At 42.0% G+C, this 14,633-nt stretch overlaps 1 protein-coding gene across 1 annotated transcript; it reads right to left on the bottom strand.

Moving 5' to 3' along the window:
• Positions 1 to 971: 971 nt before the first annotated feature.
• LOC308383008 (AN1-type zinc finger protein 5) lies at positions 972 to 13,850 on the bottom strand. Its single transcript, XM_080860578.1, has 6 exons — positions 13,727 to 13,850; positions 11,843 to 12,047; positions 11,421 to 11,529; positions 11,164 to 11,285; positions 7,395 to 7,502; positions 972 to 4,751 (listed from the first exon to the last, which is right to left on the bottom strand). Exons 2-6 carry the CDS (start codon positions 12,000 to 12,002, stop codon positions 4,603 to 4,605), a joined length of 648 nt encoding a protein of 215 aa, XP_080716704.1. The 5' UTR covers positions 12,003 to 12,047; positions 13,727 to 13,850; the 3' UTR covers positions 972 to 4,602.
• Between the last annotated feature and the right edge of the window lie 783 nt (positions 13,851 to 14,633).

Consider the following 14,633-nt stretch of genomic DNA (forward strand, 5'->3'; position numbering starts at 1 on the left):
ACTCGCCGCTGGTCTTGTAGTGATTATGAAACACACAGGAGTCTAAACAATAACAAAATGCATACTATGTAGGAATTTCTAGGCACAAAATATGTGTTGTAGGTTTGTTTCCTCAAGGGCTAGACTCTGACCAGGACAGAGCAGAAATAACCAACTGTTGCAGCAGCAACTTCCCCCACCGTGACAACAGCAGGTTTAGTTTTGTGGTCATCATGCCACATACTTCAGTGTTTGTTTGAGTGAATGTCACATCAGCAGTTGGGGATGGTTGTGGCTTACAACAGCTGATAAAGCAATAAAAAGCCACAAAAGACAATCATTGATTGGGGGCAGTACAAGCAACTCCTCCTTAACAAAGTATCTATTTTTATTGGGGACCAAGCCATGTAGCCACCAACTGTATTTCTAACTTTCCTTATTATTATGCCATTGGAGCCTGTGGCAGCCCCTAGAACCGTATCGTAAAAAGGTCTGAAATTTGGCACACTGATTTGGGACTGTCCCCTGAATCTTTTCATCAAGTTTTATATATGCACCTCAGGCAGAAACCTTTTGAACCATATGCCCAATTTTCACAAATTAGGTACTTGGCCATATTGGATATTGTGATATCAAATGATTTTGTGCCTCGGTCACAGCCACTTCAAATAATCGGCAAAGCCACCAAGCAGAAAGTGAGGTCATATCTCAGCAACACTTTGATGTTTTAAACCCAAATGTGGACTGTGGTTGGCAACACTATTATAACCGTGTTATAAGCAAAACATTGTTTTACCAAAAACCTTTTGTTGTGTTGCCCTCAAGAAATGGTTATGTCTGGTGCTATCCCAAAGACAGGGCATGACATGACATGACAGTTAACATCAACTTTCTGTGAGTGCATGCAGCCGGGCCCTTAAAAAGTTTCTGTTAAAACACTGGGCTGCTTGCCTCCCTCATATAGTACAAGTAAAGCACAGAAGGCAACCATGTAAATTTAAAATAAACTTTGTGATTTTATTGTTTTATGCTTATTCTTGCACATCATACAATCCTAAGTTTAAAAAGAAAAAAAATATATAACTGGAGGCGTCTCTGGGGACAGGTGTGTCAGAGGAACAGGTTGCTCTGGGCCTTTTGATACTCTCTGCTAGATAGGTCACTGAACTCGAACTCAATCGGTCATAAATAGTCTTGATGTACAGAGGAGAGAAGGCAAGACTGAAATGTGTCTTGGATTGGTACTGTCTGATCCTGTTAAGCCAAAAGGTTGCTTATAATGGCTTCTGCAGCACTTGGACTGGTGGTATCTAAGGTAGTACAGAAGAGGTATGAGTGCAAAAATGGATGATTGGGCTTTCCATATCCAGCACAGATTTTTTTTTAAAAGAGGGTGGCTATCAGATGAGACGGACGAAACATAATTAGGCTGACAGAAGGCCGCATGAAATGCTAAGGATAGTGGCTGTTTGCCCACTCGTCCGCCTACCACAGGGGCTCGACATGGTTAATTCCACAGCTAAGGAAAGCACAGTTAGCATGGACCCTGACAGCCCCAGTGGCTACATTCACATTATTCCTGTGCAACTCTTTCCCAAAGAGGAGTAGCCCAAAGAGGAGCAACACGCATGAAATCAAAGACATTTGTCCCCGTTTGAATAATATCAACCAAAACACAGGCTGACACACTGCCTACCAAACTGTTTAGCCAAGCATTTCAAATCCAGTCACTTCGCCTCATCACTGAAAGCACATCATATACTTTTTCTGGACAGAAACAGATTCTTGGATCAGGATTTATGCCTCTTTAAAGCTAAGAGAGGAGTGAGCAACAGCAGTGAGCATTATTTGCCTTCTGTCACACTCTCCTTGACCTGCTACCTAGAGGAGTCTTCATTGATATGAAGGTTAGGGGGAGACTGATCCCTTGTCTTTGCACAGCCCAGTCTTTTGCCTGAAACAGGCACAGGCAACCTCACTGCCTCCATGCCAAGTCACTGAGCCACTTAGCCTTCGCACTAAGTCTTTCTTTAGCTGGCAACGCAACTGAGGATAACACCCCAATCAAAGATCAGTCTAAATTAAGTCCTTGCTCGTTCCTGTTTCCATAAAAGGTCATTTGGTTCAGACCACGTCAGATGGACCTCAAACCATCAAACGAAATGACATTATTATGGTTCCTTCTTTTTTTCTTTGTCCGTTCTGCATCCACGATCTCAGCAAATTGGTTGCCCTGTCTGAAGTTAATGTCCTGCCACACAAAATATCTTGTCCTTTGCTTCTCTGGCAATTTTTCTTTCTTTTAAATATGTTCTCTGACCAATAGCACTGATCAGCCAATTCTGGCAAACCCCTCTGGAGCAGAATGAATGTTGTTAGTTTGAGATGGGTCTTGATGGATGAGTCACTGAAAGTGTGCACATCTGAAATCACAGGGGACAAACCTTGCAAGACAATGTTAAAGACAAACACCCACCCACTTCAAACCCACATCCCAGCCCTTTGAAAAGAAAGAAAACCACCCTCTGGAAACAGGACACAGTCATAACATGGGAGGAAAGAAATATATAGGAATGGGGACACCACTGTACTTCTCTCCGCTCTTATGGGTAATTTGACAAACACTAGACATACACACACACATACATACATACATACATACATACATACATACATTAATGTTTTCTCATTTCCCAATCTCATTGACCCCACCCAATATTTCCATATAACATTCTACGTTAGGATACAGTAAACTAAATGAATAGTAGCCAGATGGTATTTACATTGGAGAGCATAGCAGTGTCATTAACTTTGGCCTGTAGTTCTGCGAGTCCGCTTCATGCACTTGAATGAATACAGTATGCACACCTTTTACATTCTTGCTTGTTTCTAATGGCGCAAACTCACGCAAGGGAGTCCTTCAAAGGGGGCCCGATTCAGTCCAGCTTCAGCTTCAGTCAGGGTTAGCAGGAACAAAACACAGCCGAGTCTGCATGGGCATGCAACTCTGTTTTTTTTTTCTTCTTCTACTTCCTCTTAACACTACCTGGAAGTGGATGCATCTTCCTTGAGGACTTTGTTAAAGCACAGAGTACAGCACAACTGTTGAGACACATACAGATTCATGGCTAGAACGGAAGCAGAATCGCACTCAGGACAAATTGTGAGTCGGTTATCATTCATTGGTCTGCTGGTGAAAATCAAACATGAAGGGTTAAAGATGCTGTAGCTGTCCCTTAGCTCCATGATTCTGCAGGTTAACGGTTAAACAGGTGCACCGCAATGCATCCATTGCAGGCTACATATCCACTGCCACAAGCATCAGCCTGCTAGTTCCTCCATATGTGTAAGATCGGGTTTGGGACTGAATGCTTCAATTTTTGCACTTTTTATACTGCTGTTGTGCTCATAGACTGAAACATTTTATGTTATTTTGTGCTTTGATCCGGGTTATAGTGTCTACTTCTGCCCAGGCTCCTTATGTTGGTTGAAGATATTAACAGGACCCTATTCATAATCACATAGTAGAATTTGTATACATATATTTCATCAAATGGTTACATAATCAGATGAAAATGGTTGAATATAATCAAAAGACTAAGAACAAATCTTTTCTTTTTACCTGACACATCCTGCCAATCTTCCAGAACAGGCCAAATGATAATAAAAAAAATAAATAGAATGCAATCACACAATTCAAGCTAACTACAATATATTAATATAGATCTTCTGAAGTCATACGCTCATTAAAACAGAAAGGGAGGAGAAAAAAAAAAACTGAACTCACTCACTCATTATGTCAAAGCTCGCTCTCTCTCTCTCTCAACACACCCAACCCCACTCCCTCCCTCCGATAACTGTCCATGCACCCCACATTAGTATGATGTATGATAAGTCAATATATCAAAGACAAACAGTTTCTGTAAATGCACAGGCTGGGGATATCTGACATGGTAATGAATAATTCACTAGATAAACAAAAAAGAAAAGAAAGAGGAAAAAAAGGAGAGAAGGGGGGAGGGGCGGATGTGACAGTGGCTGGATATAGGCTTCTTGTTTGAGAGTTCTTGCGTATGCAAGCATCGTCGTAAAGCCTGTCTTTATCAAAGCAAGCTCCCGCAGGCTTGTCACATCCTCATAGCGTGGATTTTTCCCCAATCCCAACTCCCAAGTCTCTGTCCATGCCTGGATCTCTTATCCCAGTCTCTTATAACTACTGCCGAGGGATAACATGAAAACCAACTGGCAAAAGAAAAAAAAAGGAAAAAGGGTAAAATCTAAATGTCTTCCCTCCCAGAAGCAGACTACTGTCCACCAAACCCGACTGTACTCTCCCTGACTCTCAAGCAAAAACAAACACAGACACACACACACACACACACACACACACACACACACACAAAATGGTCAGTCACTCATTCACACATCCACTCCAGGAGAGAAAGGGAGAGACTGTTGAAGGGAACGGCTGGACTAGGGCCATAACACTGCAAAGCCCACCCACCTTATCCTACCATGAAAAAAATGAAGCCATTTTATCAGGTATTATCTGTGCCGCCATTGTTCCAAACTAGCAGGTCAAACGTTTGTTTTCATTTCGATATTTTTCGTCGTTCGCAGTCCTCATAACTTCTGGATCTTCTCGGCCACCACGATGGGGTTCTCCTTGCGGATGCGGGCGGCTGCGGCACCTCGGTAGTCGTAGGGACAGTCGTGTTTGTCAGAGTAGCGATGGATGGCACAGAACAGGTTTCCACAGCGGCAGTCAAAGCCTGTACCAAGAGGTCAAGGGTCAAATATTTAATTCAGAAAAAAAAAAGAACATTTCACTCACCAGACCATCCATATTCCAAGCCCAACCTTTCACTTGTTAGCGACATCAATCTTTTTGAACTACATGAAAAGTTAGTGCCAATTCTAGAAAAACAACTCTGCTCACATATGAACAATGACCAGAGCCTATCCTTATTGGGACAGGGCTCCATTTTGATGAGAAGGCAGGCAGACGGGCAGCTGAGTGGCCCCGATTTCTGCCTGTTCCTCAAATGGAGTGTGCTGAGGAGCAGGGTTAAGCACTGCCTGGCTGCCTTTGAGCAGAGGCCGTGAGGCGCTGCCATAGGAAGGTACGAGTCGGCAGCGCCACGTGAAATGCACCATTGACCTGCAGTATGCTGCCTGCCATTAGCAGCCTTCTCAGGGAGAGAGACACTCACTACCCCGCTCACACACAGTGAGGTTTGGCTGCCGTGCACACAGAGAGGTGCTAGTTGCTCGCAGTGAGGAAACATTTCCATTCAGTCGTCCAAAATGTAAACACTGTAGTTAATTGATAAGTGAACACGGTTGAGGATGAAGCTGATATATAGTCCCACTCACTATTATTGGCACCCCTAGTGAATATGAGCAAACAGGCTATGAAAAAATATGTCTTTGCTGTTTTTCCTCTTAGTCTTTCACTCAAAATCTTACCTTTTCATTGAAGTAAAATTATTGAAAGAAAAAACAACTGTTGAGATTAAATAAATATTTTTCCTAAAAACATGTGTGCCACTATTATTGGCACCCCTAGAAAAATCTTATAATTGAAATCTAACTGAAGTATATTTCCAGTCATGTTTTACATTTTTAAGTTCACCTGTTTAATTATGAACTCTTAAGAGGTTAACCATGACTTCCTGTTCCACTGGCGTACAAATATGAGGTGACACAGGCCAAATTTCATTAGTCATTCATCACAATGGGATATTTCCAAGAAGACAGTGACGATGTGCGATGAAAAGTTGTTGAGCTGCACAAATCAAGAAATGGACACAAGAAAATCTCTGAACAGTTGAAAATACCCATTTCCACTATCATGGAAATAATAAAGAAGTTTAAAGCGTCAGGAGATGTTAAGAATCAGCCTGAAAGACGACGTGTGTGTACATAGACCCCACGCACCGTGAGGAGGATGGTTCGACTGCCAAAATATTCTCCAAGGATCACAGCTGGAGAATTGGAGACATTAGTAGAGTCTTGGGGTCAGAAAGTCTCCAAAACTACCATCAGACGCCACCTACATCACCACAGGTTGTTTTGGAGGGTTGCCAGAAAAAAGCCTCTGCTGTCAATCAACTACAAACTAAAGTGCCTACAGTTTGCCAAATGTAAGTCAGACTTTCAATGGGACCGGGTAAAATGGTCAGATGAGCCCAAAATAAAGCTTTTTGGCAACAAACAACAAAGGTGGGTTTGGCGTAGACAGAAAGATAGCTATACAGAAAAGCACCCCATACCCACTGTGAAGTATGGTGGCGGATCTTTGATGTTGTGGGGCTAATTTTCTTCCAAAGGCCCTGGACATCTTGTTAGGATACATGGTATCATGGACTCCATCAAATACCAGCAGATATTAAATGAAAACCTAACAGCCCCCTCCAGTAAGCTTAAAATGGGCCATGGTTGGACCTTCCAGCAGGACAATGATCCAAAGCATACCTCAAAATCGACACAAAAATGGTTCACCGACCGCAGAATAAAGGTTTTGCCATGGCCATCACAGTCCCCCGACCTAAACCCCATAGAAAATCTGTGGGATGAGCTGAAGCCGAGTCTACAAGCGTTGACCTCAGAATCTGAACAGATACTGTATGTAGGAATGGTGTCAGATCCCGAGCCATGTGTTCACCAACCTCATCACGCATTATAGGAGAAGACTCAGAGCTGTTATCTTGGCAAAGGGAGGCTGCACAAAACATTTAATTAAGGGGTGCCAATAACTGTGGCACACATGTTTTGGAGAAAAATATTTATTTAATGTAAAAAAAAAAAAAAATTCTTTCAATTATTTTACCTCAATGAAAAGGTAAGATATTTATGAATATTTTGAGTGGAAGACCAAGAGGATAAACAGCAAATACATATTTTTTCATAGCCTGTTTGCACATATTCACTAGGGGTGCCAATAATGGTGAGCAGGACTGTATAAGGGTTCACTGGCTTCCATTTACTCAACGACTCCATGCTATTTTTGCAAAGGCCTCGATAAAGCCCTTGTGTACTGATTCTCAAATAGATGAGCCAGGCCTTTCAGGGACACACTGCACTGTAAGAATAGCTTTAATTTTACAAACATTTACAAATGACTTTAGCTACGAAGCCAAGCTTTCCTATATCTTCCTCTTACTGGATATGAAAGGAAATCCCTTGCGCGCTCGTGTTTCTCCCACAAAATGTTCTGTAAAAGGTCTAAGACTCCTACCTGAGAGGACAAAGGGTGGTTTGGGAACCATGCATCCTCGTTCACCGTACAAGAACCCATCAGCAACTACTGCCAAGTGCTAACTTAAAAGCTTACTACTGCAGTTTTGGGAAGATCCCAAGAACGCTTTGAAGTGGATCATAAAGAAAGGCAGAAGCCTTGCACACAATCTCACCTGTGAGGCCAACTTTTTTCCGGCAGGTAAAGCAACGGTTCTTCTTCTTGTTTTTGTCGGGGGTCTGCTCTCCGTCAGAGGAAGCCTGTGCTGATTCTCCAACAGGTCCTTTAAAACATCAGATACCGTCACTGAGAGAATTACTTTCTAAGAAAGACATCAAGGCATAGCCATTAGTAAAACTGAATAAATTACTAATAGGGGTGTAAAAAATAACCGATACGTATCGATATCCGTTTTTAGCGTGTAAGATACGACTACATCGATGCGTGAAGTCCCGTATCGGTTTTAAAATGTCATCAACCGGTCTTTGCCCGATTTTAAAAGTTAAGAATCGGTTCACAAGCGTTTGTCCCTCCGTTTTTTTTAAAACAGAAAACACTCGCTGGCCTGTTGCATTTTTATCTCAGTCAGAACAATGACAGCTTGTCATTGGTTTATGCTATGCAGGCTTTGGCCAATCAGGCTGTATTCTCACTATTAACGCCTGAGAGAACCTGGAGAGAATGACAGATTACAACTCTCAACAATGCTATGCTAGCTACACGATTCATTTTCAATGGCCGATGCTATGCTAGCTACTTCAGCCAAGGAAGGTACATCATTGTTGATTGCGTGTTTCTACAGACATCCTCGGATTTAAATAATTATAAAATAATAAATAATAGAATATTTGTATCATTAACAATTATGTTTAACATTTATAGTCATGATTCCGAGATCGAGCCATCATGATGTCCTAACATTTAATATAAGCACTGTACGAACAGTGCAAATGGCAGTGCAGACATCCCAAGTATCCCGGAAGTTCCGGGAGTCTCCCACATATTGATAACGACTCCCTGATGCCCGCAAATTACTTAAAATCTCTCGGAATCAAGAGCGAGCGAGCAAGACCGAGCACACGAGACAGACGTGCTCCAAACCGCATTAGCATCTGTGTAGCGCGCGCACGAGAGAGAGGGAGAGGGACCTAAGAGACTGTGCGTGTGTGTGTAACGAGGCAGTGTGCGTGTGTGCCTCAGCAGCATCCTGATTGGCCTGTTTCGGTAAGTCAACCAATCAATTTTCAGTGAGGGCGGGCTTTTATCTCCTCTCCCAAACCGAATTAATCAGTTCAGTGTATCTAAGAACAGGGGCACCATGGCACAGGGAGAGTGCCCCCTAAAAAGAAAATATAAGACAATTTACAACAGACTATACAAAGGTGTACCCCTGTCTTATAAAAGTAAATCACAATGACCGTCTTGCACGCTGAACTATCTGTGATTTCAGCATTGCCCAAAGTGGGTTAAATTACTGTAATAGACATGTTGAAGTTTAATTTCATGTGCATATTATTCATGCCAGCTAGTTGCCAGGGCTACATGAAAACAACAAGCTCCTTAAACTTGTTTAAAGTTGCAATGGAATACAAATAAAAGCAGTTTACATAAATAGGAAAGTATTAGTAGCATATAATAAATAGTAAAAGTAATCTACATATTTAAACATAATTAACAAAGAATTGCATAGGACTATAGCCTATAGAATGATATTATGCTTTTAGGGACCACAACAGAAATATGTAGGCATAGGGGGGAATACCTCCCTGAAATGATTTTTTTGCAGGATGGGATGTCTGATAGCCTGGATACCAGCCTGAACTCCGCCCACAAAATTTTTGGTCTGGGAGATTCAGTCTGGAGTCGAGCTAGTTGGGAGGGATTCAAGCCCACCGAAAAGTGATCTGACCAATAAAATTGTAAGGGCAGGCTTTATACGTTGATGGACAGATATAGATAGAATAGATCATATACATCGGACAAAGATGGCGCCGTCTCGGGAGCTTAGTGGGACATATTTTATATGATTTAAGCTATCTACACGACTTTTTTTATGTCTACATTGACTCGGTTAGTTGTGTATGCGCAAAACGAGTGTTGCCAAAGATTGTAGGTCTTAACTGAAGCACTCTAGACCATTATTCATCGGTTATGCTAACGCGTAGACAAAAAAAACATTGAAACAAATGGTAGCTTCTAGCCTTGAGTGCTAATTAAGTAACGTGAGCAGGCATATCTGAACAGATATTGACAGCGCATTCATTTTGAAAGAGGAACAGAGAAACGCGATCAAGTCATTTGTCGATTGAAAAGATGTTTTTGCCGTCCTTCCTACGGGATCAGGTAAAAGTTTAATCTATCAGATGGTAATAATACTACGTTGCTCTGATTGGTTCTAGGTATCCAATTCAGCAAAGAGGAATTTTCTTTCCTGGTTCGTTGAAACACGCCCCATAATCACAGCCCAATGGTTCGGTCTCAGACTCATATTCTGACTAGAATTATGAGTATGACATCGTCAGGCTAGATGTCTGACTTAGTGTTTTCAATAATTGAACGGCATCGAATCGAATCGTATCGTATCGTATCGTACTGAATCGTTTTTTTTATCAACATGCATCTTTTCTTGTATCGTATCGTGCCCATGTATCAAGATACGAATCGAATCGTTTTTGTCATGAGAGATCTACACCCCTAATTACTAACTATTCCTATTTTCACTTTCCTTGATGGAGTCGGAGCATTTCGAACATCAAAAAAAAACAATCAATACTATAGACCAAATCAGAATGTTTGTAAACAAAGGTTGCCAAGGTACTTCCGGGTGGCAAACTGTCATCCTGTCAACAGCTGAAGTAGTTCATTAACGCGAAACCCTGATTCTGACCACACTGATTTTACTCATCACAACATCTGGAACCTGAGATAGCCAACTCCAGTCCAACCACATCTGCTAAGAGATCATAAATCCTCAAAACTGCTCATGTACAATAAAATGACAAAGTTTTCAATACTTTCAATAAGATCGATAGGAAGTTTATTTATATCTGGACAAATTCTTGTGTCCACACAAATAGCTGGAAAGCTACAAACAGTCCTGAAAATCGTTCATGTTAAGTTGGATATTGTAGCGATCTGAGTCACTACGAGTTTGATACTTCAGTGTTCTTCAATGACTTGGTCGTAGCAATATTACCGTTATTCGCTAACAAATATCAACAGTAACAAAATCAGGAACGTCTCGTTTTTCAGTTGACAAGATCATCCTCATAAAATGTGTTGTAATCATATTCATAATTATGATTAAATGTGTTCGTACCTTGGTTAAATTACATGGAAAATCCTATTGGTTTGTTAAGGTTTACTATGGGCAGGGGCGAAGTTTGCCACCCGGAAGTAAGGCATTTGTTATTGTGACGTCATGCTGAGTTGTCGTACATGAAGCCATCATTTTTCTGATTTAAATAACACTGCCATTCAATTCAGTATCATTTAGTTGCAACTGAACTTGCTACATATGTGTACACATCAAAGAGCTCTCCTATTACGGAATGCAGGTCCAGATGGCCTCCACAGCTGGAAGACCAGGCTGTGCAGGTGGTTTGCACATTGAGAACAACATATGACAGCCAGAGTGCTTATCTTTGACCTTCACTTCAACATAACCAATAACTTGTTGCTTCTTGTTTGCAACAAAGACCTGGTTGAATTTAGAATGCAGAATCCTTGTTACATGATTGACCTTTTTAAGCATGTGCAACTGTTCTGTGTGACTGTGCCACCAAGGACCTGGTTAAATTCACAGTACAGACTCCTTGTTATGTAATTTACTTTTTGACATATCTGCAACTACTCTATGTGTTTGACATGGGAAGGATGTGTACACAGTGTGGCTGCAGAATGACAAACACAAGGAAGAGGGGCACAGGAGACCTGGATCTAACCTGACGATTTAGATGAGCTCTCCTCCTCTTCCTCATCCCCGTCGGCCCGGTCCGAATCAGAAGCAGCAGTGTCCTGGGAGATGCTCATGGCTGTCATCTGTTGGGTTACTGGGCTGGGCGAACTATCCCCACAGAGAAAGGAAGACACACATCAAGAAGACTATTCAGTTATGGCACACAAGAGTTCAAGTGTCTTATGGGGATTTTTAGAGGTTGTCAGCGTGTTCAAGGGAAGGAAACAAGAGTAACTCTCGTACCTAGACGTCCTTTCTTCAGGCTGAACAGCCCCTTCTGTGGCGGGAGCCGGAATGTTCTCCACAGACACACCTGAAGCTCCCGGGGACCCCACTGGCGACGTAGAGGCGACTTAAACAGACACAAGAGCCACATTCAATTTTAACAACAAAGACAGCGTTTGTTGACACACCATCCAACAACACAATCAATGCTAGTTTAAAGTACATTGAGAGTCGGATGGATTAACTTATGGATCCAGAGTTTCCAAAATCAACATACGTGTTGGGATTTTGTTTGGATGGACAAACAAAACAAAAATAAATTAAAACAAAACACTCTCTTGCTAACTAATGCCAGGACTGGCAGCCAGGGGGCTACCCTTTTCTCCAGCCCCTTTTAGCAGGCCCACCACCCTCTCTGGGTCCTTCTCCCATCTCCCTACCTTTTTCACCTGGAGGGCTGGAACGCCCTCCTCCCTGTTGCCTCTGCAGGTGTTCCTTGTAGCAGACCGAGCACATGCCATTGGTGCGAGGATTACCATAGAAACCACAGCCCATAGCGCAAAGCATTGGCACCTGCGTCTGATTGGTCTCCTGAGCCATGCTCTGTCTCACAAAAGGGGTAAGGGGGATGGGGAGAGGACAGTCCTGTAAACAGGGTTGAAGAGTTAGACAAACTAGCACCCACTAGCTTACAGATGTTAACAACTGTACAGTTTGCTAAAAGAGCTTGGAGATCGGCATTGGAGCGTGAGAGCAGTTCTAAATAGAATGGCAAGAGCTAGTATATGAAATGTAAAGAAATGTAAGGTTTGGGGTGATCATGGGATACCACCACAACTGGTTCAAATGGAACTGGTACAGTTTTTCTGTCCACAGACGAGTTGCTAGGACACTTATTGGTAAATGGAACCAGACACTGATAAAGAGGAGTTACCTGGCAGATAACTTAACTTCTGTCAAACACTGGCAGTACTATTTCACTGAATACACCTACAAAATCCCTGAGATTTTAACCATTTAACCCCCCCACGAAAAGTGTAGGTATGCCCCACATCGACAACGGGAAATATCCCAACATCTATTTTTGAGTTTGGCCTCTGGCTGAATTTTCCATGTTGTCATAATAACACAAACGAGGTGTAAAGGGAATTTCTGCTGCTGGAGTGGAATTTCAGTGATCGACAAAAACTGACAAGTAGGACAACCTGGACAATTGTCATACCGTTCGAAACAAGAAGTGACAGTTTTCTTGATGGAGGGGACTTATCTGCATGTAACGTACTGTGAAACACAGGGAAACAAAAATCTCGCCTGACGACCCCCATTGTTCAAACGTTGGGGAAAACGTTAGCTCGTCAAGTTGTTTACAAGCTATCAACAATACCTTCCCTAACCTGGCAGACATAGCTACACAGGCAAACACTCACCAGTCTATCTCACCTACTTAGCCAGCTTGGCTACCAAGTGACAAGTGCATAGAATGATTCAAAGCCGAACGAGGGAGTAAATAAAAGAAACAACCAACCAAGTTAACGAGTGTGATGGTTGTTACAATTGTATAACTTAGTAATAACTTCATAAATATACCAGTCAACACACACAAAGGGACCTATAATTGCTATCTAGCGTCGAAGCCAGCTAGGTAACGTCTGTTGGTTTGAAAAGCAAGGAAGGGCTTTCTAAAATTGTCAGGACCGAGGTGGTTAGACATTCAACACTAATGGGCCGTAAGCAAACTTTCATAATGTTACAGCTAGCGTTGAGGTAGTATATGAAATATGCCCCTGGGAGGTTGCCAAATGGTTTGGTAGCGACTCAAACCTTTCTGGGACAACGGGCTAGCGAACATTAGCCAACTAGCCTTGCTAACTAAAGCGAAGATGATTGAGGAGTAGCTAGCTACACCACCAACCCCCCCCAGGTTTGTCCGCAATTTGGAAAAACATTTTGTCTTTGGCTCGATTATTATCTGACCGAAGTAAAGAACCACATATGACAGTAACACTAAACCGTCGAACGCATTACGTACAATACTCATGAAGGAAAACTGTATCAAAACTCAGTGTATATTATAGATAGTTACACGTTGAATTAGTTTTCTTGTAAGTCGCTACCATGGCGAAATTTGACTATTGCTGGCTGCCTAACTAGCTAGCTAGCGATGTTCGCTAACGTTAGCTGTTGTTGAACAAGAATTAGCCAGCTGGTTAGGTCGGTCGCTAACCATGCAAGTGATGGCACGCAGACAGACGGGAATCGATCCCAAATTGTATCAGCACACCCATATCAAACTTTCTCCGCTTTATATTTGTAATCAACATTACCTGTAATACACAGTAATTGACGACCTTGATCCTTAGAAATACACTGGTAGCTAATCAGCTCCGTCTGTGCGCGAGGCCTTCTGTCCACTGCTAGGTCCCGTCATTCCAAACAACGACCGTGACGTCACTCTAAAGCAACAATTCATTCTATCATACAAGTCATATAAAACCAAAAAATTATGTAAAGCACAAAACTGGATAACTATGTCGCAGTTAAAACCTCTTCTTCAAGTCAAATAAGAAAGGGTGGTTCATATAGACAGTGCCATTTTACAGCGCATCCCAGTAAAAAAAAAAGCTACAATGCACCTTTCACTAGATCAGTAAACATTCTGGAATGGGCACGCTGCATTTCATCAATACACAGCACTAGCCAAAAGAAAAGCGACGCATCACATGTCAGTGTTATTCTCCTGCAAGTCCGGTTGTGAGAGCGGGTCAAGAAAGAACAAGAACGTGCATTATGCTCAAACCCAGTCAAGAAAACCTTAGTGTCTTTTTCTTCATCTGCTTTATGATGAATAGCTTATCATTCTCAAAGGCTTAGTCTATGTGAACATCATCGATTCATCGAAAGTAGTGAGGTGGTGGCCCAAAGGACACCCATTTCATATGTAGGCTATGTGCAATTTTGCAGGTGTCATATGTTTGTTGTCAGGTGCAGGTGTCATATTGCACTTAACCATTAAAAGTGTACAGGAATTGCAAAAGGATATTTAAACAACAGTTCAGTTGTTAGGGAAACATGCTTCTAAACAAAAACAAGGAATTTGTCAGAATGCTTTATTAATTATACATGTAGGCCTCAACTGAACCTTTTCTGTATCTTTTCATATCATCAATCATAATTGCAATCAAAATCACTGACTTTAGAAGTACTTGTAAGCAAAGTGAAATGCTCTGGTTA

This window comes from Sprattus sprattus (assembly GCF_963457725.1).
Source record: "Sprattus sprattus genome assembly, chromosome: 2".
In the NCBI taxonomy this organism is placed as follows: Eukaryota; Metazoa; Chordata; class Actinopteri; order Clupeiformes; family Clupeidae; genus Sprattus; species Sprattus sprattus.

Coding starts and splice junctions, on each gene's coding strand:
- LOC308383008 (XM_080860578.1), bottom strand. CDS start 12,002: ATGGCTCAGGAGACCAATCAGACGCAGGTGCCAATGCTTTGCGCTATG. Junction 11,530..11,842: donor CAGCCCTCCAGGTGAAAAAG/GTAGGGAGATGG, acceptor TGTCTGTTTAAG/TCGCCTCTACGTCGCCAGTG. Junction 7,503..11,163: donor GAGCTCATCTAAATCGTCAG/GTTAGATCCAGG, acceptor GATGTTTTAAAG/GACCTGTTGGAGAATCAGCA.